We start from the raw sequence: 27,786 nt of genomic DNA, 5'->3' as shown, positions 1-27,786 counted from the left end.
CAGCAGAGGCAGGGGTCCTTGCTGGCTAGTCTAGCCTGGTTGGTGAGCTCCAGGCTAATGAGAAACTCTGTCTCAAAGAAGCATGGCATTTCTTTTTTTTTTTTTTCTTTTTTTTTCTTTTTCTTTTTTTTTTGCTTTCTTTTTTTTTATTATTTTTATTTTTTTATTAACTTGAGTATTTCTTATATACATTTCAAGTGTTATTCCCTTTCCCGGTTTCCGGGCAAACATCCCCCTCCCCTCTCCCCTTCCTTATGGGTGTCCCCCTCCCAACCCTCCCCCCATTGCCGCCCTCCCCCCATAGTCTAGTTCACTGGGGGTTCAGTCTTAGCAGGACCCAGGGCTTCCCCTTCCACTGGTGCTCTTACTAGGATATTCATTGCTACCTATGAGGTCAGAGTCCACGGTCAGTCCATGTATAGTCTTTAGGTAGTGGCTTAGTCCCTGGAAGCTCTGGTTGCTTGACATTGTTGTACTTTTGGGGTCTCGAGCCCCTTCAAGCTCTTCCAGTTCTTTCTCTGATTCCTTCAACGGGGGACCTATTCTCAGTTCAGTGGTTTGCTGCTGGCATTCACCTCTGTATTTGCTGTATTCTGGCTGTGTCTCTCAGGAGCGATCTACATCCGGCTCCTGTCGGTCTGCACTTCTTTGCTTCATCCATCTTGTCTAATTGGGTGGCTCTATATGTATGGGCCACATGTGGGGCAGGCTCTGAATGGGTGTTCCTTCAGTCTCTGTTTTAATCTTTGCCTCTCCCTTCCCAGCCAAGGGTATTCTTTTTCCTCATTTAAAGAAGGAGTGAAGCATTCACATTTTGATCATCCGAAGCATGGCATTTCTAAAGGCTGTACTGTAGCCTCCAAATGTGTGCATGTGCGCGCGCGCGCGCGCGCGCACACACACACACACACACACACACACACACACACACACACACACACACACACAAACTGCCTTTACCCTAGTCATCTGGTCTTGTCAAGTCTGCACAAACTTAGCCTATATACCCTTCCTTCCTAGCTATGGGATCTTTGCTTTTGCTCGATTCTGAGAAAGATCTTTCTGCAGTCATGTCCTGTAGGAAATGTGTATAAATCAATGAGCCCCACCAATTCCTCCAGTGGCCACACCAGTAGGAGGATTCCTTCCTGTGCCTCCATTTATTCACCAAGCATGTGATAGCAATGGGCCAGATGTCTGCAATCAGAAAGGTGCAAATGCCCAGCGTATTCTACAGCAGTGGGTAATACTTCACTGTTGGCAGTCAGGCAGTATTCCACTAGAAATTATCCGAAAGTTGGAGTGGTAAAGTGAAACCTGGGGTGTCGCAGGGTGGGTAGCCAGACAGGGCTCTCCGATATTAGGAGACATGTGGAATTCCTAGAGGGAGGTAGAAGAATGTAGAGAAAGAAGCAGCAGGGTTGAGAGGATAGAGGGGAAGGGGGGGAGAGAAAGAGGAGGAGGAGGAGGAGGAGGAGGGGGAGGAGGGGAAAGAGTGGGAAGAGGGGGAGGAGGGGGAGGAGGGGGGAGGGGGAGGAGGGGAAGGAAGGGGGGAGAGGGAGGATGATTTCTGCCCCAAGAGACTGGATTAGTAAAACAGGAGATGCCTGTAAGGATCCAGGAGCTTCCTGACACCCAGCTTGCTTCAGGTTTCCCTGTGAACTTAAATATATATTGTATTCTTGTTCTCGTGTTTTTGCTATTCATGTGGGTCTCCTAAGAACTGGAATAGGAGCTGTCTCTGCCTCTGTTGCCTGCCTTTGGATCCCTTCCCCTAACTGAACTGCCTTGTCTGGCCTCAGTGGGAGAGAATGCCTTTAGTCCTGCTGAACCTGGATGTACCAGGGTGGGTTGATTTTCTCCTCGTATCTGAGGAGAAGGGTATAGGACAATGGGGGAGGGGTGTGAGGGTGGACTGGGAGGAGAGGAGGGAGGAGGCTGTGATCAGGCAGTAAAGTAAATTAATGAGGGATAATTATTACATGTGGGGGGGTTAGTTTTGGGAGCACATACACCATGAGTGTATGCAGAGGCCAGAAGATAACTTTGCAGAGTGGATTCTCTCCTTCTGGGGATCAAACCAGGTCTGCCCAGAAAGCACATTGACCTGCCATGGCATCTCAGAAGCCCCTTCCGGTGGATTTTTAACAGGCTGGGCTTTCAGCCCATTTCCAGCTGTTTCAGCCTTGAAAGCCTTTTAGATTCACCCTCTGTGGACTCGACAGTGTAACAGTGTAGACGCTTTATCAAAGGAAATAACTTTGTTATCCTCAACTCATAGACAGACCTTGTTAGCCAATAGTAGCAGAGTCCTGGCTTGGAACTTGGCTCAGCCTCCAGTAGGTATTATGTTAGGACAAGGAAAAGAAAAGGGGGGGGAGGGGGAGGGGAGGGGCAGGAGAATGAGTAGAGAGAGGACTACATAACTAAAACAACGTTCAGATTACCTTCCAACCCCAGAGTTGAGCCTCACAGGAACATTAATAGAATTCTTGCCGTTTATCAAGTCTCGAGGAAAGATTTATGTTTATAATCTGGAATTATTAGATGTTCTCTGCTTGCGCTGAGGGTAAGACTGAGTTTCAAAATGCATGCTATTATAATATACAGATGAATCTATATATTAACAGGATATATAATTAACATTTCCATCTAACACATTGCAAATGACTTTATATAGAACATTGCTTTGAGAAATTAGTCTAGGCAGTATATGATGTGCACAGATCAATCATTTCATGGCTCATTGCTTAAACTTTCTAATATAGGCAATTCTGTACATAAGCCATCGACGATAGTCATGTGTTTCACTGCCTACGCCAGAGGCCTTTGACCCCAGGGACGGTTTAATTGCACAGGGACAGGTGAGATTAAAAGCTATTGATAGCTTCCAAAACGGTCCTGTCAACCTGTCTAAAGAATTGTCAAATCTACAACAGTAATCTTTGTTTGCTTTTTACAGCAGAGGGGCGAGGAAGGAGGTCATGCCCAAACTTCAAATCGCCTCTGCCGAATCTCATCTTGCACTGCTTCCTCAATATTCCCTTTTCATATTTAGAGATGTCAAGAGTTGACAGGCCCTGGAGAGACAGCGGGGGTCTGAGCATGCTCAGTAGATGGCCTCTTTCTGTGCATGCAGAGAGCTTCCCTTGGCACAGCAGCTAGCACTAGACCTGAAGGCAGCCGGCTTGTGCGCAGCTGCTGCTCCTTGCTGGAAAGCACTGCACCACGATCAGCTCTGGATCTGGGCAGCGGCAGCAGCAGCAGCTGAGCAGCCAGGGGTCGCGGGCATGCACCAGCTGAAACTTGTGCAGGCTGAGTGCTAACAAGTCGTCCTCTTCTGGTGCCCACACGTCCGCACAGCCCTTTACACAGCTGCCCTGATGATGGAGCATAAATTACAAGCTCCGGATCCTGGCTCACCGGAGGGAGCCGGTGGGAGGCACAGAGAAGGGGTATAGCATTTGGAGGAAAGCGACTCTCACGGAGCTCTCTTGAGCATGTTTTCTCGGTCTCCTGCTCTGGAACTGAGGAAGATATTTACAGGAGTGACTAGGCTTGGCCACTGCTTTCTCTGCAGGTAAGGGGAGCGTCTCTGCAGGTTTTGTTAACTTAAGAGCATTGGCACATCTCAGAGGGATGGTTAAAGAGCTTTTATCTATTGATGATATTCCCACAGCAGCGTTAATTGTTTTTTCTTAAAAGAGGCGGGGGAAGGAATCTTGGGGGGGGGGGTTAAAAAATCACTTCTGATGGAGATTAAACACACGCATTCTTATTCCCTCTGACCTCAGTCTCTTTGGACTCCACAGCTGACCACCTTGGTGGAATTTTGCCTTGAACCTGCCGTTTAGCGTTCCCATTTGCAAGATCAGGTTAAAGGTAGTTTATTAGTTTTAGAAACGAAACGTCTTTTTTTTTTTTTTTTTTTTTTTGGAAAAGAACATCTTGGAATATAGGTGAACTGATTTTTTTTTGAAAAGCAAACAAACCCTAAACCTTCAAATAATTAATTACCGTGTCAGCTGATATCAATACTCAACATTAACTCATGAAGCAGTAAGCTAGAGTTGGCTATATGTGCACCTCATTCACCTGGTGTTTTTATTGCTGCCGAAAGGTGTCCAGTATTTATATTTGAGAAATAAGCACATAACTTTGTATAAGAATTATCACTCATTCTGTGAATGCTGGGCGAGACGGGATGTCTTCAGAGACCTCAGCTAAAAAGAGTCATTTTCCAAATGCAGTTAGGTGGGTAAGGGTGTGTGTGTGTGTGTGTGTGTGTGTGTGTGTGTGTGTGTGTGTGTGTGTGTTGGAAACCATGGGGTCAGACTGCCATGGTTCTTCGTGTAAAGAAAGCAACAGAATGGTGGGTTTTTTGGAACTTAGACTAGAAGCAGTCCAATAAAATTAAACACACGTTTCAAAAAAAGGCAGCCACATGGCCATTTAATTGCAGCTACAACTTCCACTACTATCAAATCATCTGGTTGTTTTTAAAGAAGGACGCTCTCTGCGAGCAGATGAAATGGACATAGCTTCACGAGCATTGCCTGACCTTCAGTGACTGAGTCAGTGGGGCAGGAAGATGCCTTCGCCCTAGTTTGGTATTCGATATCTTTCTCCTTACTTAAATAATCCATATTAATAACTTACACAAAATAATAACTTAATTTTCCTTAGCTATTGAAGGATTAATCTTTTTCTGTATCAAAGCTTAAAAAAAAACAGTGTGAGCAAAGAGAAAACATGAAAGATGAGAAAGGGGCATGTGGGTGCATGATGCTCAGCTGTTAATAGTTGGGAAGGAGATGAACTTTGCGGACAAGGCTTTGAAATTCTTTATGGAAACGTCAGTTACTGCTTGGGATCCCTTCCTCTGTGGGGACATTTAACTGTAAACAAGTGACACTCTCAATCTTGCCACAGTCGGCTATTGCTTTAACATCTGCTTTATTTCGGAATTGATGCTCCCCTATAAGCACTTGGCCGTTCACTACAGTAGAGCTATAGGAGTTGTGATCATGGACCGGACAAGAAATTAAGGCAGGTGGGAAAAAGGCCAGGGCTGTGTGTCCCAGCCTTAAAGAGGGCCAATTAAAGATAATGATGGCAGCTGGTCAACACATTGTAACAGATGAATTGGGACGAGAGGCACAAACTTGAGCACATTGGCTCTAGTGAGAGGGTTGAAATTCCCTGTTTCTAGTTTTTTCTGAAATAGAAGACCCTAACTGCAGTGAGTTAAAGGTTATTTTGCACAAAAGACAGACCCCGCTTTACAGCTTAGTTTCCCTAGAGGAGACCTGTGATGGCTAATAAAAATAATGAATAATAATTATTAATGGTCGTGGAATACACAGGTAATACCATTAGCAGCAAACCCACTCTGAGCTCTCTGCTTACCTGTGACCCTACAAAAACTACCAGCAATTCCCTGTAAAGGCCTGGCCTCAGACTTGCTCCCACTGAAGATCTCCAAGGACTCCTCCTTCATAAGTGTCTGTATGCAGTTAACACAAGCCATGCCCTTTTCAGAACTTCCCAATGACCTGAGACCTTGAGAAAAGAACAACTACAAAATAAAAACCGTCTCCCAGACCCGTTCCTTGACTGGTTCTTGCTCTCTGCATGGGACAAAGGCTTTCAGAAGGAATGTTTATAAGTCCTCACTTAACAGTAACTGCCCTGAGTATAGTTTGACAGTGGAATGTGCCCTCTTGCTAAACTCTCTTGTAAGCAGCCACCTGGGATATCTTCCTCAAGAGGAAGAGAACAAAGTCATTTGCATATCGGAATGGTCAGGACAGAGTGCTCTCCTCTCCTGTGCTATCTTTTAATAATGACTCAGGAGGAAGAGGCCAACTATCCAGTGAGTCTCTGTGCTTGCATTTTAAGGACTGTGAGACCAGTCAGGGATGGTGGAGGGGGTCTCCTCTTTCATTGAACTCCATCTTCACTAGGCACCAACAGCGGCGTCTCCCAACCCACACAGGAGGGAGGTGATGAGGTTTGTCCAGTGAGGTAAGCTGTGGAGCATATTGCTAGAAATGGTGAATTCCATTTTTTTTCTTAGCAATGAAATGGGACTAGACAGATAGCGAGTTCTAATACACCTAAGCCCATACCTTCCTTGCCCTTCCTTGTATGAGAATTGTGGCTGCTCTACTTTTTAGATGAATTTAACTGGAGTTTAGTATAAGAACAAAAATCTGCCATTTTTGAGAAGAACTCAACTAGTGTTTAGTGTGAGAACCAAGATCAGCTGCGGCCTGTTCATTCTCCAATCCTGAACTAAGAAATATTAAAGAATTTTCATTAGAAGTCTTCATGAATAAAAGTGGTTTTGTATTCTTTAACAATGTATGTATCATTCACCACTAAGGTGCCCTCCCCATCTTACATTTTCAGACAGTTTAAAAGAGCTAATCAATTATCTTTGGATAACATGCCAGGTTTTAGTTCTGGTTCTTTGCTGATCCTTTTTTGATTGAAGTTAACCCCCTAGCTTTCATCTTAGTAGTATATAATAGGACAGTGGTCTCTATGCAGGTCAAGAAAAATGTTTGCTGGGATCTATGCAAGAAACCTGAAGTATCCAATCAATTCTGGGACTGATGGACTCATGTCCATATCTGCCATGGAGTGTACCTTATCAAGAGTATTGTTTAACTTCAGGTAGGACGTTCAGATTTCCACTACTGGAAATAGTCTCTCATAAAGACACGTTGGGCTTTGAGAAGGCCCGGTCCTGATTGTCTGTGACATGATTTTGGTCAAGTAGGCCAACAAGTGAGGATAGGTATAGGTCACGCCTAGTATCTTTCAAACATTCAGTCCATTCAGAATCTGAATATTTGGACTTTCTTGGAGTCATAAAGAACTAAGCAGTAGCACGAAGTATAGCTGTAGATAGGCTTGCAGGACCCTATTCCAACCCTCATGCATGGTCGGAGCCTAGGTTGATCTGGGAGCAGGGTTAAAATCAGGGAACCTATTCCTGTAGTTTTTGTTGGTTTGGTTTGTGTGTCTTTGCATCAGAGATGCTTTGTTACATACATTGGAGTTCATTGGAGGATATAGTGTGGTCATAATGGAGTGAATGTGTGTGTCTAAAATATCCTATCTCATTTCCCAACCCCTTCTATAATGGTGTTCCCCCTCTCCAACCACCCCCTCTTCCCTCCTCCCTGCACTGATATTCCCCTACACTGGCAAGACCAAGAGCTTCTCCTCCCATTGGTGCCCATCAAGGCCATCCTCTGCTACATATGCAGCTAGAGCCATGGGTCAGTCCATGTGTAGTCTTTGGATGGTGGTTTAGTCCCTGGGAGCTCTGGTTGGTTGGCATTGTTGTACTTATGGGGTTGCAAGCCCCTTCAGCTCCTTCAATACTTTATTTAACTCCTACAGTGAGAATTCTGTTCTTAGCTCAATGGTTTGCTGCTAGCGTTCACATCTGTATTTGTCTTTCTCTGGCTGAGCATCTCAGGAGACAGCTATATCAAGCTCCTGTCAGCATGCACTTCGTGACTTCATCAATATTGTCTAGGTTTGGTGACTGTATATATATATATGGGCTGGATCCCCAGGTGGGGTTGGCTGTAAATGGTCGTTCCTTAAGTCTTTGCTCCAAACTTTGTCTCCATATCTCCTCCAATGAATATTTTTCTTCTCCTTTTAAGACGGACTAAAGCATTTGCACTTTGGTCATCCTTCTTCTTGAGCTGCCTGTGGTATGTGGATTATATTTTGGGTAATTCGAGCTTTGGGGGCTAATAGCCACTTATCAATGAGTGCATACCATGTGTGTTTTTCTGTGATTGGGTTACCTCACTCAGGATGATATTTTCTTTCTTTCTTCCTTTTCTTTCTTTTCTTTCTTTCTTTCTTTCTTCCTTCCTCCCTTCCTTCCTTCTTTCCTTCCTTCCTTCCTTCCTTCCTTCCTTTCTTTCTTTCTTTCATGTATAGGAGTACACTGTAGCTGTCTTCAGACACACCAGATCTCATTACAGATGGTTGTGAGTCACCATGTGGTTGCTGGGATTTGAATTCAGGATCTCTGGAAGAGCAGTCGGAGCTCTTAACTGCTGAGTCATCTCTCCAGCTCAGGATGATATTTTCTAGTTCAATCCATTTGCTTATGAATGTCATGAAGTCATTGTTTTGGATAGCTGAGTAGTATTCTATGTGTAAATGTACCTCATTTTCTGTATCCATTCCTGTGTTGAAGGACATCTGGGTTCTTTCCAGCTTCTGGCTATTATAAATAAGGCTGCTATGAACATAGTGGAGCATGTGTTTTTGTTATGTTGGGGCATCTCTTGGGTATATGCCCAAGAGAGGTATAGCTGGGTCCTCAGGTAGTTCAATGTCCAATTTTCTGAGGAACCTCCACACTGATTTCCAGAGTGGTTGTACCAGTTTGCAACCCCACCAACAATGGAGGAGTGTTCCTCTTTCTCCACATCCTTGCCAGTATGTGCTGTCACCTGAGTTTTTGATCTTAGACATTCTGACTGGTGTGAAGTGGAACCTCAGGGTTGTTTATTGGGCTTAGTAGTTCTCTGGTGGACCTTTAAGTATACTATCATATAATCTGCAAATACTGATATTTTGACAAATTCCTTTCCAATTTGACCTCCTTTCTACTTGACTGATTTCAGACTTGAGTTTGATTATTTTCTGCTGTCTACTCCTCTTGTGTGTATTTGCTTCTTTTTGTTCTGGAGCTTTTAGCTGTGCTATCAAGCTGCTAATGTATGCTCTCTCCAGTTTCTTTTTGGAGGCCCACAGAGCTATAAGTTTTCCTCTTAGCACTGCTTTCGTTGTGTCCCATGAGTTTGGGTATGTTCTGCCTTCATTTTCATTAAATTCTAAAACGTCTTTAATTTCTTTATTTCTTCTTGACCAAGTTATCATTGAGTAGAGCATTGTTCAACTTTCATGTGTATGTGGGCTTTCTGCCATTATTTTTGTTATTGAAGACCAGCCTTAGTCTGTGGTGATCTGATAGGATGCATGGAATTATTTCATTCTTCCTATATCTACTGAGGCCTGTTTTGTGACTGATTATATGGTAAATTTTGGAGAAGGTGCCGTGAGGTGCTGAGAAGGTATATTTTTTTTAGGAAGAAATGTTCTATAGATATTTGTTAAATCCATTTGGTTCATAACTTCCGTTAGTTTCTCTATGTTTCTGTTTAGTTTCTGTTTCCATGATTTGTCCATTGATGAGAGTGGGGTGCTGAAATCTCCCAGTATTTGGTTGAGGCTGTGTGAGGTTCAATGTGTGCTTTTAGCTTTAGTAAGGTTTCTTCTATGAATGTAGATGCCCTTGCATTTGGAGCATATCTAGGATTGAGAGTTCATCTTGGTGGATTTTTCCTTTTATGAATATGAAATGTCCTTCCTTATCTTTTTTTGATGACTTTTGGTTGAAAGTTGAATTTATTTGATATTGGAATGGCTACTCCAGCTTGTTTCTTGGGACCATTTGCTTGGAAAATTGTTTCCCGGCCTTTTACTCTGGTTTAGGGTCTGTCTTTGTCACTGAGGTGTGTTTCCTGTATGCAGCAAAATGTTGGGTCCTCTTTATGTATCCAGTCTCTTAGTCTATGTTTTTTAATTGGGGAATTGAGTCCATTGATGTTAAGAGATATTAAGGAACAGTGATTGTTGTTCCTAATTTTTGTTATGTTTTGTTGTTAGAGGTGGAATTATTTTTTGTGTGGCTCTGTCCTTATGGGCTTTTTGCAAGGAGATTACTTTCTTGTGTTTTCTAGGGTGTAGTTTCCCTCTTTATGTTGGAATTTTCCATCTATTATCCTTCTGAGGGATGGATTTGTGGAAAGATATTGTATAAATTTGGTTTAGTCATGGAATATCTTGTTTTCTCCATCTATGTTAATTGAGAGTTTTGCTGGATATAGTAGCCTGGGCTGGCATTTGTGTTCTCTTAGGGTCTGACTGACATCTGCCCAGGATCTTCTGGCTTTCATAATCTCTGGCGAGACGTCTGGAGTGATTCTGATAAGTCTGCCTTTATATGTCACTTAACCTTTTTCCCTTATTACATTTAATATTCTTTGTTTTGTGCTTTTGGTGTTTTAACTATTATGTGATGGGAGGAATGTCTTTTCTGGTTCAATCTATTTGGAGTTCTGTAGGTTTCTGGTATGTTTATGGGCATCTCTTTCTTTAGGTTAGGAAAGTTTTCTTCTATAATTTTGTTGAAGATATTTACTGACCCTTTAACCTCGGAATCTTCACTCTCTTCTATACCTATTATCCTTAGGTTTTGTCTTCTCGTTGTGTCCTGGATTTCCTGGGTGTTTTTGGTTAGGAGTCTTTTGCATTTTACATTATCTTTAATGATTGTGTCAGTGTTTTCTATGGGTATTTTCTGCTCCTGAGATTCTTCTATCTCTTGTATCCTATTGGTGATGCTTGCATCTATGACTCCTGATCTATTCCATAGGTATTCTATCTCCAGGGTCGTTTCCCTTTGTGCTTTCTTTATTGTTTCTTTATTGTTTAAATCCTGGATAGTTTTTTTCATTTCCTTCACCTGTTTGATTGTGTTTTCCTGGAACTCTTTGAGGGATTTTTGTGTTTCTTTTTTAAGGGCTTCTATTTGTTTCCCTGTGTTGTCCTTTATTTCTTTCTTTTTTTTTTATTAACTTGAGTATTTCTTATATACATTTCGAGTGTTATTCCCTTTCCCAGTTTCCGGGCAAACATCCCCCTCCCCCCTCCCCTTTCTTATCGGTGTTCCCCTCCCCACCCTCCCCCCATTGTCCCCCTCCCCCCAACAGTCTAGTTCACTGGGGGTTCAGTCTTTATGTCCTCCTTAAAGTCCTCTATCATCATCATGAGATGTGATTTTTAGATCCAAATCTTGCTTTTCTGGTGTGTTGGGATATCCAGTATTTGCTTTGGTGGAAGAACTGGGCTCTGATGATGCTAAGCAGTCTTGATTTCTGTTGCTTTGGTTTCTGTGCTTGCCTTTCTCTACCAGATTTTCTCTGGTGTTTGCTTGTCTTGCTGTCTGTGACAGTGGCTTGACCCTCTTGTAAGTCTGTATGTTAGCACTCTTGTAGACCTGTTTTCTTTCAGCCGGATATGGGTATAGAGAGCTGTAGGACTGGGTCAGCTCTGGGTGCAGGCAGAAACCTGAAGGGTCTTGTCCCCGTCTGTTCCTGGGTTTGTGTGTCAAGAGGCCTCCAGGCAGGTAGCTTGGAGCAGAAGAGTTGGTCTTACCTCTGCTTTCAGGTGTGTCAATGCTCCTGCCAACTGGCTTTCAGCTCTGGGTGTAGGCAGAAACCAGAAGGGTCCTACCCCTGACTGCTCAAAGGTTCCTATGCCCAGAAGACATAGAGGGCACTAGGCGGGTTCCTTTTAGGCCAGTTATGTGAGCAGAAGTAGTTGTCTCATCTGAGCTCTCAGGACTGTCTCCATTTATGAGCGTCCAGCTCTCTCTCACATGGGCTTTGAATACAGAGAGCTGTGGGACCAGTTCAGCTCTGGGCACAGGCAGAAACTGGAAGGTCCACTTATTTTATGAAATAAAAAATAGTTTGTCTGTTTTATGAAAGCAGTGGCTTGTCTCTAAACATCTAAGATCTAACATCTTCCATGACAGCACAGTTTGTAACCCAAGCTGTTCTTCATATTGTATCTCCAGACTCCGTAGTTTTCGCTTCTCTATCCCTGCCCCCTACCCCCTTTCATTTATTTTTCTGAGAGTGGCCTTGAACTCATGGTTCCTTGAGCTGAGCCTTTCATACGTAATTGTGAATGTGCATCAGCCCACTCAACCAGAAGTCTTACTTTTTTATAAGTGTTCCAAATGAAAAGGAAGAATTCTTTAGCTCTTCCTCCTCCAAAAGAGTACCTGTGTAAATAAAGATTTGCTACACATAAATGTTTCTCTCTTTATTCTACAAGCTGTAGCTTTGGTTCAATCAACTATTGATTCCTGGTTCCATTAAGCACCGTCCTGTGATAGTTCTGCTGACATTTGTATATAAAAGCTCTCCCACCGGCTTAGGCAGGTAATACTGTTTTGGGGACGTTGTTTAACCTCTGTGCATTGGAACCTAGCCAGAGAAAGAGGGTTTGAACTCCAGATCTGTTTCCTATTCTGCAAGATCTAAGGAGTTCAAGCCACATGCTATTGTGACCATGAACCACACCATGATGGACTGTGCTCTCAGAAACCATGAGCCTAAACCTTCTTCCCTTAAGTTGCTTCATTTTAGGCTCTTGATCACCATGACAAGAAAAGTAACAAATACAATCCCCAATTGTTCTCTTTAAGATTGGTCTTGACAGTGTTGTTAGTCTATTCAATACCACATATCTAGACAACTCTAAACTTCTGAACATATAAGGTCACTCTCGGATTATCCTCATTTTCTGTCTCCTTCCCTTTCTTACTATTTTGTGAGTTTGTTCTTGACATTCTCAAAATTGAACTTTAAGAAACTGTACCTATTTCCTCCAGCAAGAATGTAGGTGAGGATCTCAGCTAGAATTTCTCTCTCTCTCTCTCTCTCTCTCTCTCTCTCTTTCTCTCTCTCTCTCTCTCTCTCTCTCTCTATATATATATATATATATACTAGCTAGAATATATGTAAATACAAAAAAGTTAAACATATTTATATACTTAAATATATAAAAATATATTAAATATGCATTTATACAAATATATTAATAATTATGTGTATAATAAAATGATATATTAAGCACATTAAACATAAATTAATATATTTTATATATTTAATTTAATATATATTTAAATTATATATTTTACATAAATATATATATTTAACTTTTATCTGCACGTAGCATAATTCTACCCATTGATTGATTCGGATCCTGGCCTTAATGTCATCTGTTTTGTGACTACAGAGCTTGGCCTCACCATATCCTCATTTGTAGAATAAAGTGATCAGTATTAAAAAGCATTGTTTCTGAATGCTTAAAGCTTTGTCCTCTATCAGACCGTCAATATGGCTTCTGCTTTGATGTTTGATTATGTGCATCTAGATGGATCTAACTGATGTTTATTGCTGAGGAAGTGGCAGGTGGACAAATGATATTTAGCACCTTTTTTCTTTGGCCTCTGTCCTTGAACCACTGTGTGCTTACCAGAAGTGTGTACATTTCTGGGTGTGACCTGTGTGTTTTGCTCTTTCTTTGCTTTTTGTCTTTCTTTTCTTCTTTCTTGTCTTTTTCTGCATCATTTTCTTAAATTTAGGGGTTTGATGAATTATAGCCCTGGGCAAAATCTGTCCTGAATACCTGTTTTTGTAAATAAAGTCTCATCAGAGCAAACTGCGTCACTCACTTCTGCGTTGTATAGGACACACTTGAGTACGTGTGACAGAGGCCATATGCCCTGCAAAGGAGAAAACACTAACGTCATAGCTCACGTCTGTTGCCCTTTGCTGTGACCCAAGGAAGGAACTGAAGCTGAGATTGGGTCGCAGCTGTCAGGCCCTTTTATGGCGTGATAAATGCTAAGGTCAATGCTACTGTGTGAGAACAGAAAGCACACAGAAGCTCTGAGGACTTCGCTCGGTTATGTAGTTCCCTCCTTCAGCTGCAGTGATCACCCACACAGAATCATCCTATGTCTAGGGTCCCAAGAATCCTTGACTCATTAGGTCTGTCTGATGTTCTATGTTGCGTTTTGAGCCTGTTCTCACCTGGTGCTCCTCTCGGGGTGCCCTTCTCAGAAGCATTAGCTTAGAGCAGTGATTCTGAGCTCTGAGTTGTGTTTCAGAATCATCCGGGAAGTTTAAAAAGTTTCCTAAAAATGTTCTTAGGCCCCCACCTGGAACTTTCCAAATCAGAAGTTCCATGGGCATCCTGCATTTTAAAGAGAATGAGCCTAGAACACTGGTTCTCAACCTGCCTGATTCTGTGACCCTTCGACCCAGCTCCTCGTGTTGTGCTCAGACCTGACCCAATATCATTGGTTGATGCTTCATGACTATAATTTTGCTACTCTTTTCATAATATAAATATGTTTGGAAATACAGGGTTGCCGAAGGGGTCCCGACCCACAGGTTGAGAACCACTGTTAAATCTGGACTGGCTATCTTTTTTGAGTTTGTCTTTTATGTGAGTTTCGGCCAAGGTGAGTTTGAGATGTTTTCACTCCGGGTTCAAAGTAACAGTTTCGTAGAGATTTCATTGCATTCATAATTTTGGGAAAAACTTTAAAGTGGGGTTTTGTTACAATATGGCTGCTAGGTTTGTCAAATAGCCCGAAACAAAAACTATTCACCTGCCATGTCCAGCTCCACAAGAATCCCGCCATTCATAGTGGATTTTTACAAGGACACATCTGAAACTTGTGTATCAATGAGGGAAACTAGCCGTCATCCCATGTATGAGATTCATTTTCCCCTTTCCTTTGTCTTGGAGGGGGTGTGTCTGATTCCAAAACGCCACTCTTACACTGGGTTCGCAACGGCCATGGCCTACTAGAAACGTAAACCGCACTGAGAGACTCTTTCCTGGTTCTTCCTACACCCCTAAGGGAAGGAAATCACCCATTCTCTAGAGAGTTGGAGGCTCTGGATGCTCTTTTTCCTGGACATTAGTTTCCTGTCCCTATCACAGACTCCGCACCCTCTCGCTCACTTTTTAGAAAACAAAACAAAACACAAATGACCTTTACATTTTTCTGTGTGTGTGTGTGTGTGTGTGTGTGTGTGTGTGTGTGTGTGTGTGTGTGTGTGTATGAGGTTTACATTTCAGTGCAGACCTGTAAGCACACGAGTGCCAGTCAGACATGGATGGTACGTGTTCCCCTTGACGTATTTATCTGGTTTCTAAAGCAGCATCTCTTAATGAAACTGAAGCTCGCTATTCTCGCTGGCTGGCTGGCAGGTAAGCTACCAGGATCTGCCTCTTCCTATCCCCCCACCCCAAGACCTAGACAGTGTCACATGGTCTGTACATGGTTCCTGTGAATCCAAATTCAGGTCCTCATGCTTCTGAAGCGTGTTGCCCACTGAATCATCTCCCCAGCCCTCATTTTAATTTTTTGTTGCTGTTTATATTGCTTTGAAGTAGATGATTATGCCAGAATACAAATAAGGAAAAACAGTAATGAAAAAAGGAATGTAGAATCTCTTTGGTGCTTTGGTAGCCAGCATAGTGACCAACAAATACAAGACACTGACAAAGCTCCCAAGTTCTGTTTATGAGGACCAGGCATTTCTGCCATGCTTGGCCTTTTTTTTTCTTTTTTTAAATTTTATTTGCTTTTAAAAGTCAGGAATAATTACTGAAATGTTGGTTTATAGATTACCAACTCCATACAACTATGTAACTAAGATAGGCAATTCTATATTAGGAATCTCAATTATTAATGTATAGTGTAAGGATATAATTTTGACAGATGTCTGAACAAAAGCAATGATCTATAGATTGGATGGGCTTGTGTATTAAATGCATTTGTGTTGCTGAAAAATTATAAAAAATGAAATGCTGTCTTTTAAACCCACTAGGTCCAGCACGGCAGTGCCCCAAGATAATCTGGTAAATATCTTGCCAGAAGCACACATACCAATTCTGTGGTGGCCCAGTGTCTCTAACTGCTGTACACTTTCTTACACTTAAATCACTACATGAAAGAACACACAACATAACCTTTGATCTAATTGATAAGATATAATTGCCCACCTAAACATACAAAGCCTGGTACACATCCATCCCTTAAGACCACTCATAAAACCTGTAAAGTTACAGCATGGAATCATAACATCAACCTCCATGTTGTCCTGCAGATACACGCTCCTTCCCTCTTCCGTTCCTGTCTCCTCCTCTTCCTTCAAACTTTTCTCCTGCCCATCCTTCCTTCTCGTCCAATGACAGGCCTCATTCTATCTTGTATCTGTCTCACGTCTGACATCACACACATTTGGATTAATTCAATTTTTTACCTGGCTAATTTCAGTGAAAATTTACATGTTTTCATAGACATTTCATTAAGATTAGAAAGGGTGTTTTGAAGCATTTGTTAAGGAAAGATTTGTTCTTTTCTAGTCCATGTCTGCCACTTGTACTTGACTCGTTTTGCTCTACAAACAGGCTTTTCCTCCTAAGGAATTTTTTGGGGGGAAGGACATCACTATGCCATCTCAATTAGTTTTATTCTCACGCATTGTAGAAATTCACCTGCCCCAGGCTTCCATTTAGCTAGGAGTTAGATACACACCCCTGCACTTACTTCTTGGGGTATTCATAGCTTCTAGAAAGCCACAGTTATCAGATCAATGACAGAGCAAAAGAGAATGTTAGTTCACATTGTTACTCTGAGTGTGGCTGTAGAGTTTTGATGTTGTTGTTTGTGTGGTTTTTGGTTTTGTTTTATTTTGAGGCATGGTATTACTGGCTTAGAACTAGTTACTTAGATCAGGCTGCCTCTGCCTCTCAAGTACTGAGATGAAAGATGTATGTTCCCTACAGGGCGGTGTTGGCACAGTCTTAAGCACACCCATCTAGAAGTGCAAAGTTGAACGAATTACTCAACTGCAAGAACTAATTAAAGCATTCCCTAGGATCATGAGTATCCTGTGATTAAGTCACCACTGTTGACCTGTTAGAAGAGTTGATTTTCTCTGTCAAGAAGTTCTTCATCCATTTAATAGGAAAGGCCAGTGTGGATCTGGGCACCCTTTTAATTTAGAGGACAAAATTAAGTGACTTTGTATTCTTACTTTGCTTGTAAGAAGTATTTTTAGGTCATTGGATAGGAGTACATTTTCCCTCTGCATAGATGGAGTCTACATTTGTTTTAGTGCTCTACTCTTGTTTTTCATAAACTCTTAATACCCTCTTTACAAGGAACTCTGCAGTTTTAGTTTTACTAGTGCCCATAACTCATAGAGTTGTTTTTGCCCACATGAACTGTATTTTACTCATCTTTACTTCTTCGTAGAATTTCAGCATGATGCCTATTGGATGAATGAATTAACCTTTCTCTTGCTGAGAGCAAAATGAAATATGTACCATTGTTTTTTCATTGTTATCAGCATATGGTTTAGGTCACTGTGCTCTAAGATGAATTCAGATGAATCTGGACATAATGAGGGAATGATTGAATGGTGGTTTTGAGAAGTTCAGAGACGAGATAAATTTTAAGAAATATAAATACATTTTCTAGATATTAGATGGATAGACAAAATCTCTCTCTCCCTCTCTCCCTCTCTCCCTCTCTCTCCCTCTCTCTCCCTCTCTCTCTCCCTCTCTCCCTCTCTCCCTCTCTCCCTCTCTCCCTCTCTCTCTCCCTCCCTCCCTCTCTCCCTCTCTCTCTCCCTCCCTCCCTCTCTCTCTCCCTCCCTCCCTCCCTACCTCCACACACACCCCTTTACCCTACCCCTGTCTTCCTGAATCAGGATTTCTGGAACCTGGATCCCAGGAATTGGTGTAAAGAAACTTTTTAGTTGTGGGTATGACCATCCATTTATGAGTTTTCATCATCTTTTGTAAAGATCTGCAAAGTCTGAAGGTCTGTGCCAGCTATGCATGAGTTTTAATTTAACAGGAGATTGGCCTAGGTTGTTGCAAGGGTTGGGATGGGGGCTTATAAGGACACCAAGTGAAACATAGGATACAATAGGGACAGTCCACACTACCAATGAGTACAATGTGTGAGATGGGTCTGTGTGAAGATGTCAGCAAGGCTGACACAACAGTTGATGCTGTTCCTTGAAGAGCTATGATGCTCTGTGTAGCTTGTCTTATAGTCTGCATGATATATATGTATATATATATATATATATATATATATATATATATATATATATTTATTAGTCATACAAACCAGGCCATGATAAAAAGTCCTGGCCTATTGCCAGCTACTATTCCCTTAATGTTTTTTCAGGTAAGCTAACTAGAGAATATAAACTATATGAAGCCCCAGATGGGCAGCCATGCCATCTTGGCATGGGTCTGACAATAACAGAAGGTGTGTTTGGAGAGGGGGTGTCTGAAGTAAATTGAGGTCGTGGTTTGGTCTATCTCTCATATTGTGTAATGATGACCACATTGTCCTTCAGAAAGCGAGGGTTTTTACAGACGTGTAGATTATATGCATTTCTTGATAATAGCTTGCTTAGGAGATGGAAGTGACAATACAGAATGAAACGCGTTACCCTGGGCGTGATGGAAATGCACAAAGCTGACATTCCAAAGGAGAGCATCTCCTCTACGAGCAGACGCATGAGAAAGACATTTCAAAAGATGCAGTGCCATCCTGAAATGGGTCTTGCCCAGAGGCAAGGCCACATGCTCAAAGGGCACGTCTCTGCGGAGCTCAGAAGCAAGGAGCTAACAACTAATACCAAAATGATTGTCTAATATTGTTGCGATTTCAAAACAAGGGGCAAGAAGATGGGCCACAGTGAGTAGACCGAAAGATCAATGACTAGCAGCAAAGGGTGACAGTCAAATGTTACCCAGAAAGAGATTGCTATGTTCTGAGTCCCTAGCATATACATATTAGGTAGTCAGTTATACAGTCCAGATACCAGCGATACAGAGGGCAAAAGACAAGAGTAATTCCCAATTTCACAGAACCTGAGTTTTGACAGATCAGGAGAAAGATAACACAATAAATAAACACATCACGATAGGAATGTAATTTAGTACAGCTATTATGGAAAATACACGGAGGTTCTTTGGCTTAAAAATAAACTACTGTGTAGTTTAGCTGTTCCGTCACTGGGAATATATCAAAAGATTGTGCAGCTATGGTATAAAAAGATGTCTATTATTTCCATGTCCATGGTGGAATTAGTCATGGTAGCAAAGAAATGGAGTCCGCCAATGTGCTCACCAGTAGGTAAAGAACACTACGCGTGCACAGTGTTACTATTCGGCCTCAAATAGGAAAACACTTTTGCTGGCCGCAGCATGGAAGAACCTGAAAGGGTACTAAGATAAGTGAGATAAGCCAGGCATAGAAAAACAAAAAGCCATGTGATCTCTAATTGGGGGTGGGGGGTGGGGACGAAAAAGCCAAATCTAGAGAAGCAGAGAATATATGTGATATTTGTGAGTGGGCAAATGTTGGGGAAGATCATGGGTTGACATGGCAACTGAAGAATACAGAATTTAATAAGAATAAGTTCAAGAGATCTTGTGTATGCGATGATGACTGTAGTTAAGTATGCATTAAAACTAACAGTAGTTTTAAATATTCTCATCATGAGGTAAGTATGAACTAATGCATATATTGATGGACTTAATTAATATTCTACAATGTATATGTAGTTTGAAACAAGGTATACACGATAAGTGTATCCTATTTTGCCAATTAAAAATGAGAGAATAAGGGGCTGGCTAAATGGTTCCATGGATAAAAACACTGGGTGCCAAGCCCGGCAATCATTTAATCCCTGGGACCCTCATGGTGGAAGGAGAGAACCCTATGTGTTGACCTCTGATGTCCATGTTCATGCTATGGTATAGCCAACCCGCATCTGTAATGCATAAATAAAATGTAGGCAAAAATATAAAAATTGGAATTAGAGAATGTGTTCAAGGAGAATGGCTCTGTGGAAAAGTACTTGTACAGTACAAGGAGCAGAGGCACATCCTCAGAGTCCGAGTAGAGTTGGGCATAGTAATACGCATGTGGAGTCCCAGTGCTTTGTTGGAAAGATAGGAGGATACCAGAAACTCTTGGGACAGCTGCCGCCTGTTTTATGCAGTAGTGAACAATAGAGAGACTGTGTCAAACGAGGTAGAAATCGAAGACCAACTTGTAAGGTCCTCTGTGCCATATAGGAACCCACAGTTATGTGCTATATACATACCCACAGAACACGTGTTCACATATGTATGGCCACATATCATATGCATGTATGTCTCTCTCTCTCTCTCTCACACACACACACACACACTCACACACACACACATACACACACACACACACACACACACACACACACACACACACACAAACAAAATGATTAAGAGTTGTGAATACAGAGGTTAGGTCCCATGCCTCTCCTGGTTTGAGTTTGAACCCTTCGCACAGGTTCACACTTCAAGTACTTGAGCTGGTGGTTATGGTGGGGGGAGTGCCTATATTTATTACTGGTCTGGTTGCTATGACAATTAACTTCCTAGAAGCAACTTAAGGGCAGAAGGGTTGTTTTGGCTCACGGAGCATACACTCTATTATGGAAGTGAGGCATAGTGACAGGATTGGAAAGCTGGCTGCTCTCCTGTTCCACCTGCACTTAGGAGGCAGAGCACAAACAGGAAGTGAGGTCAGGCTATAAAACCCCCAGACCTTCCTGTAGCGACCCACTTCTTTCAGCAAAGCTCCACCTCTAAAGTATTTAGTAACTTTCTCCCAGCAGCCCCGAGCCAGGGATCAAGGGTTCAAATGTATAAGCCTATATATTTAAACACAGCAGAGGCTGTGGGATCTTTAGAGGATAAGGTCTAGGTGGGTCATTAGGTGTAGCTGTTAAAGGTGCAGCCCTACTGTGTCTTCCCGTTTGTTGCTATGTGAACAGTCACTACTTCATTCTCCTTCCTCTATAGAAAAAGGTCACTCTGCAATGTTTTCCCTGCTGTGATAGACTAAAGCTGTGAGCCAAAGTAAATCTACCTGTCCTCACTTAAGTCACCTCTATCTATCAGGTATTTGGTCATGGGAACCCATTTAAAAAAACCAAACCAGAACAAAACAAAACATCCTTACAGAGACTGGCCTCATAATCAATCACAAAGAACTGTCTAGATTTTCCAATATGAAGACACAGAACAAGAGTATATTTTTTTCAGCTCACAAAAAATACTACAGAGTTTAATGTTAATATATCTGTCACCTTAATTATTGAAATATTAACAGATTACTATCAGTCTTTGTCATTCAACAAACAAACAAACATGACTAACAGGGTGTGGTGGTACTCTCCTTTAATCCCAGCATGAGGCAGAGACAAAGACAGAGGCAGGGGCAGAGGGGGCAGAGGGGGCAGAGGGGGCAGAGGGGGCAGAGGGGGCAGAGGGGGCAGAGGGGGCAGAGGGGGCAGAGGGGGCAGAGGCAAATTCTGTGAGGCTGGTCTGGTCTACACAGTGAGTTCCAAAACAGCCAAGGCTACACAATAAAGATGCCCTGTCCTCCAAACCAAACCAAAAGAGGACCAAAACCAAACTAGACTTTTTTAAGTTCCCAGCAAAATCAAATGGAAAGAACTTACACGCCTTGTCTTTGACATACACCACCCACTCTACAATCAGCATCCTATGCCAAAGTCGTACATATACATTAACACATTGTCACCCTAAATACATCATTTAAAACGGGGTTCTCTCTCTCTCAGGGTGGTGTATTCTATGGCTTTTAACTAATGTATAGGAATCTACCATTATAATATCATTAAGTATTTTCACTGCATTTAAAATCCTTTGAGCTTTACTCATTCCTACTTTTTTTCCCTCTTGGCTCATCTTTTTTTTTTTTTTTTTTTTTTTAATTAACTTGAGTATTTCTTATATACATTTCAAGTGTTATTCCCTTTCCCGGTTTCCGGGCAAACATCCCCCTAATCCCTCCCCCTCCCCTTCTTTATGGGTCTTCCCCCTCCCCATCCTCCCCCCATTGCCACCCTCCCCCCAACAATCTAGTTCATGGGGGTTCAGTCTTAGCAGGACCCAGGGCTTCCCCTTCCACTGGTGCTCTTACTAGGATATTCATTGCTACCTATGAGGTCAGAGTCCAGGGTCAGTCCATGTATGGTCTTTAGGTAGTGGCTTAGTCCCTGGAAGCTCTGGTTGCTTGGCATTGTTGTACATATGGGGTCTCGAGCCCCTTCAAGCTCTTCCAGTTCTTTCTCTGATTCCTTCAACGGGGGTCCTATTCTCAGTTCAGTGGTTTGCTGCTGGCATTCGCCTCTGTATTTGCTGTATTCTGGCTGTATCTCTCAGGAGAGATCTACATCCGGCTCCTGTCAGCCTGCACTTCTTTGGTTCATCTATCTTGTCTAATTGGATGGCTGTATATGTATGGGCCACATGTGGGGCAGGCTCTGAATGGGTGTTCCTTCTGTGTCTGTTTTAATCTTTGCCTCTCTATTACCTGCCAAGGGTATTCTTGTTGCCCTTTTAAAGAAGGAGTGAAGCATTCACATTTTGATCATCCGTCTTGAGTTTCATTTGTTCTAGGCATCTAAGGTAATTCAAGCATTTGGGCTAATAGCCACTTATCAATGAGTGCATACCATGTGTGTTTTTCTGTGATTGGGTTACCTCACTCAGGATATTTTCCAGTTCCAACCATTTGCCTACGAATTTCATAAAGTCATTGTTTTTGATAGCTGAGTAATATTCCAGTGTAGATGTACCACATTTTCTGTATCCATTCCTCTGTTGAAGGGCATCTGGGTTCTTTCCAGCTTCTGGCTATTATAAATAAGGCTGCGATGAACATAGTGCAGCACCTGTCTTTTTTATATGTTGGGGCATCTTTTGAGTATATGCCCAAGAGAGGTATAGCTGGATCCTCAGGCAGTTCAATGTCCAATTTTCTGAGGAACCTCCAGACTGATTTCCAGAATGGTTGTACCAGTCTGCAATCCCACCAACAATGGAGGAGTGTTCCTCTTTCTCCGCATCCTTGCCAGCATCTGCTGTCACCTGAGTTTTTGATCTTAGCTATTCTCACTGGTGTGAGGTGAAATCTCAGGGTTGTTTTGATTTGCATTTCCCTTATGACTAAAGATGTTGAACATTTCTTTAGGTGTTTCTCAGCCATTCGGCATTCCTCAGCTGTGAATTCTTTGTTTAGCTCTGAACCCCATTTTTTAATAGGGTTATTTGTCTCCCTGCGGTCTAACTTCTTGAGTTCTTTGTATATTTTGGATATAAGGCCTCTATCTGTTGTAGGATTGGTAAAGACCTTTTCCCAATCTGTTGGTTGCCATTTTGTCCTAACCACAGTGTCCTTTGCCTTACAGAAGCTTTGCAGTTTTATGAGATCCCATTTGTTGATTCTTGATCTTAGAGCATAAGCCACTGGTGTTTTGGTCAGGAAATTATTTCCAGTGCCCATGTGTTCCAGATGCTTCCCTAGTTTTTCTTCTATTAGTTTGAGTGTATCTGGTTTGATGTGGAGGTCCTTGATTCACTTGGACTTAAGCTTTGTACAGGGTGATAAGCATGGATCGATCTGCATTCTTCTACATGTTGACCTCCACTTGAACCAGCACCATTTGCTGAAAATGCTATCTTTTTTCCATTGGATGGTTTTGGCTCCTTTGTCAAAAATCAAGTGACCATAGGTGTGTGGGTTCATTTCTGGGTCTTCAATTCTGTTCCATTGGTCTATCTGTCTGTCTCTGTACCAATACCGTGCAGTTTTTATCACTATTGCTCTGTAATACTGCTTGAGTTCCGGGATAGTGATTCCCCCTGAAGTCCTTTTATTGTTGAGGATAGCTTTAGCTATCCTGGGTTTTTTGTTATTCCAGATGAATTTACAAATTGTTCTGTCTAACTCTTTGAAGAATTGGATTGGTATTTTGATGGGGATTGCATTGAATCTGTAGATCGCTTTTGGTAAAATGGCCATTTTTACTATATTAATCCTGCCAATCCATGAGCATGGGAGATCTTTCTATCTTCTGAGGTCTTCTTCAATTTCTTTCTTCAGAGTCTTGAAGTTCTTATTGTACAAATCTTTTACTTGCTCGGTTGAAGTCACACTGAGGTACTTTATATTATTTGGGTCTATTATGAAGGGTGTCGTTTCCCTAATTTCTTTCTCGGCTTGTTTCTCTTTTGTGTAGAGGAAGGCTACTGGTTTATTTGAGTTAATTTTATACCCAGTCACTTTGCTGAAGTTGTTTATTAGCTTTAGTAGTTCTCTGGTGGAACTTTTGGGATCACTTATGTATACTATCATATCATCTGCAAATAGTGATATTTTGACTTTTTCTTTTCTGATCTGTATCCCCTTGACCTCCTTTTGTTGTCTGATTGCTCTGGATAGAACTTCAGGAAGTATATTGAATAAGTAGGGAGAGAGTGGGCAGCCTTGTCTAGTCCCTGATTTTAGTGGGATTGCTTCAAGTTTCTCTCTATTTAGTTTAATGTTAGCGACTGGTTTGCTGTATATAGCTTTTACTATGTTTAAGTATGGGCCTTGAATTCCTATTCTTTCCAGGACTTTTATCATGAAGGGGTGTTGAATTTTGTCAAATGCTTTCTCAGCATCTAATGAAATGATCATGTTGTTTTGTTCTTTCAGTTTGTTTATATAATGGATCACATTGATGGTTTTCCGTATATTAAACCATCCCTCCAAGCCTACTTGATCATGGTGGATGATTGTTTTGATGTGCTCTTGGATTCAGTTTGCCAGAATTTTATTGAGTATTTTTGCGTCGATATTCATAAGGGAAATTGGTCTGAAGTTCTCTTTCTTTGTTGGGTCTTTGTGTGGTTTAGATATAAGAGTAATTGTGGCTTCATAGAAGGAATTCGGGAGTGATCCATCTGTTTCAATTTTGTGGAATAGTTTGGATAATATTGGTATGAGGTCTTCTAGGAAGGTCTGATAGAATTCTGCACTAAACCCGTCTGGACCTGGGTTCTTTTTGGTTGGGAGACCATTACTGACTGCTTCTATTTCCTTAGGAGTTATGGGTTTGTTTAACTGGTTTATCTGTTCCTGATTTAACTTCAGTACCTGGTATCTGTCTAGGAAATTGTCCATTTCCTGCAGATTTTAAAGTTTTGTTGAATATAGGCTTTTATAGTAAGATCTGATGATTTTTTGAATTTCCTCTGAATCTGTAGTTATGTCTCCCTTTTCATTTCTGATTTTGTTAATTTGGACACACTCTCTGTGTCCTCTCGTTAGTCTGGCTAAGGGTTTATCTATCTTGTTGATTTTCTCAAAGAACCATCTTTTGGTTCTGTTGATTCTTTCTATGGTCCTTTTTGTTTCTACTTGGTTGATTTCGGCTCTGAGTTTGATTATTTCCTGCCTTCTACTCCTCCTGGGTGTATTTGCTTCTTTTTGTTCTAGAGCTTTTAGGTGTGCTGTCAAGCTGCTGACATATGCTCTTTCCTGTTTCTTTCTGCAGGCACACAGCGCTATGAGTTTTCCTCTTAGCACAGCTTTCATTGTGTCCCATAAGTTTGGGTATGTTGTACCTTCATTTTCATTAAATTCTAAAAAGTTTTTAATTTCTTTCTTTATTTCTTCCTTGACCAGGTTATCATTGAGTAGAGCATTGTTCAATTTCCACGTATATGTGGGCGTTCTGCCTTATTGTTATTGAAGACCAGTTTTAGGCCGTGGTGGTCCGATAGCATGCATGGGATTATTTCTATCTTTCTGTACCTGTTGAGGCCCATTTTTTGACCAATTATATGGTCAGTTTTGGAGAAAGTACCATGAGGAGCTGAGAAGAAGGTATATCCTTTTGCTTTAGGATAGAATGTTCTATAAATATCTGTTAAGTCCATTTGGCTCATGACTTCTCTTAGTCTGTCGACGTCTCTGTTTAATTTCTGTTTCCATGATCTGTCCATTGATGAGAGTGGGGTGTTGAAATCTCCTACTATTATTGTGTGAGGTGCAATGTGTGTTTTGAGCTTTAGTAAGGTTTCTTTTACCTTAGGTGCCCTTGTATTTGGGGCATAGATATTTAGGATTGAGAGTTCATCTTGGTGGATTTTTCCTTTGAATATGAAGTGTCCTTCCTTATCTTTTTTGTTGAATTTTAGTTGGAAATTGATTTTATTTGATATTAGAATGTCTACTCCAGCTTGCTTCTTCCGACTATTTGGTTGGAAAGTTGTTTTCCAGCCTTTCACTCTGAGGTAGTGTCTGTCTTTGTCTCTGAGGTGTGTTTCCTGTAGGCAGCAGAATGCAGGGTCCTCGTTGTGTATCCAGTTTGTTAATCTATGTCTTTTTTTGGGGGGAGTTGAGGCCATTGATGTTGAGAGATATTAAGGAATAGTGATTATTGCTTCCTGTTATATTCATATTTGGATGTGAGGTTATGTTTGTGTGCTTTTCTTCTCTTTGTTTTGTTGCCAAGATGATTAGTTTCTTGCTTCTTCTAGGGTATAGCTTGCCTCCTTATGTTGGGCTTTACCATTTATTATCCTTTGTAGTGCTGGATTTGTAGAAAGATATTGTGTAAATTTGGTTTTTTCATGGAATATCTTGGTTTCTCCATCTATGTTAATTGAGAGTTTTGCAGGATACAGTAACCTGGGCTGGCATTTGTCTTCTCTTAGGGTCTGTATGACATCTGTCCAGGATCTTCTGGCTTTCATAGTTTCTGGCGAAAAGCCTGGTGTGATTCTGATAGGTCTGCCTTTATATGTTACTTGACCTTTTCCCCTTACTGCTTTTAATATTTTTTCTTTATTTTGTGCGTTTGGTGTTTTGACTATTATGTGACGGGAGGTGTTTCTTTTCTAGTCCAATCTATTTGGAGTTCTGTAGGCCTCTTGTATGCCTATGGGTATCTCTTTTTTTAGGTTAGGGAAGTTTTCTTCTATGATTTTGTTGAAGATATTTACTGGTCCTTTGAGCTGGGAGTCTTCACTCTCTTCTATACCCATTATCCTTAGGTTTGATCTTCTCATTGAGTCCTGGATTTCCTGTATGTTTTGGACCAGTAGCTTTTTCTGCTTTACATTATCTTTGACAGTTGAGTCAATGATTTCTATGGAATCTTCTGCTCCTGAGATTCTCTCTTCCATCTCTTGTATTCTGTTGGTGAAGCTCGTATCTACAGCTCCTTGTCTCTTCTTTTGGTTTTCTATATCCAGGGTTGTTTCCATGTGTTCTTTCTTGATTGCTTCTATTTCCATTTTTAATTCCTTCAACTGTTTGATTGTGTTTTCCTGGAATTCTTTCATGGATTTTTGTGACTCCTCTCTATGTGCTTCTACTTGTTTATTTATGTTTTCCTGGAATTCTTTCAGGGATTTTTGCGATTCCTCTCTGTAGGCTTCTACTTGCTTATTAATGTTTTCCTGTGTTTCTCTAAGGGAGTTCTTCAAGTCTTTCTTGAAGTCCTCCAGCATCATGATCAAATATGATTTTGAAACTAGATCTTGCTTTTCTGGTGTGTTTGGATATTCCATGTTTGCTTTGGTGGGAGAATTAGGCTCCGATGATGCCATGTTGTCTTGGTTTCTGTTGCTTGGGTTCCTGTGCTTGCCTCTTGCCATCAGATTATCTCTAATGTTACTTTGTTCTGCTATTTCTGACAGTGGCTAGACTGTCCTATAAGCCTGTGTGTCAGGAGTGCTGTAGACCTGTTTTCCTGTTTTCTTTCAGCCAGTTATGGGGACAGAGTGTTCTGCTTTCGGGCATGTAGTTTTTCCTATCTACAGGTCTTCAGCTGTTCCTGTGGGCCTGTGTCTTGAGTTCACCAGGCAGGTCGCTTGCAGCAGAAAATTTGGTCTTACCTGTGGTCCCGAGGCTCAAGTTTGCTCCGTGGGGTGCTGCCTATGAGCTCTCCACAGCAGCAGCAACCAGGAAGATCTGCCAAGAATATATTTTTGACTAGAAAATTGACCCTCACAAAGGCATCTAGCCTGTCTCTCTGATCTTGTTGAACAATGAGAAAGTTCTATTTATAATCCATCTGCCTCATAGTAATTTTATAATAGGAAGTTCAAACAAATTAAAGTAAATGTTTAGCAAATTTCCCCATTTACCATCCATATTATAAAGTAAAAACAGTGAGCTTACATCTTGGACCATCT

The 27,786-nt window shown here is 41.5% G+C and overlaps 1 protein-coding gene across 1 annotated transcript in view; it reads left to right on the top strand.

Moving 5' to 3' along the window:
- Positions 1 to 3,144: 3,144 nt before the first annotated feature.
- The window catches only part of Arhgap18 (Rho GTPase activating protein 18), a 233,880-nt gene continuing 209,238 nt past the window's right edge, over positions 3,145 to 27,786 (top strand). The window contains exon 1 of the mRNA XM_017589037.3: positions 3,145 to 3,580. Coding sequence (XP_017444526.1) covers positions 3,501 to 3,580 — 80 coding nt within the window. The 5' untranslated portion in view covers positions 3,145 to 3,500. The remainder of the gene's footprint in view (positions 3,581 to 27,786) is intronic.

The sequence above is a fragment of the Rattus norvegicus genome, chromosome 1, assembly GCF_036323735.1.
Source record: "Rattus norvegicus strain BN/NHsdMcwi chromosome 1, GRCr8, whole genome shotgun sequence".
NCBI classification, from domain to species: Eukaryota; Metazoa; Chordata; class Mammalia; order Rodentia; family Muridae; genus Rattus; species Rattus norvegicus.
The sequence above is the reverse complement of the archived record's forward strand: the minus strand, read 5'-3'. Positions and strand labels throughout refer to the sequence as shown.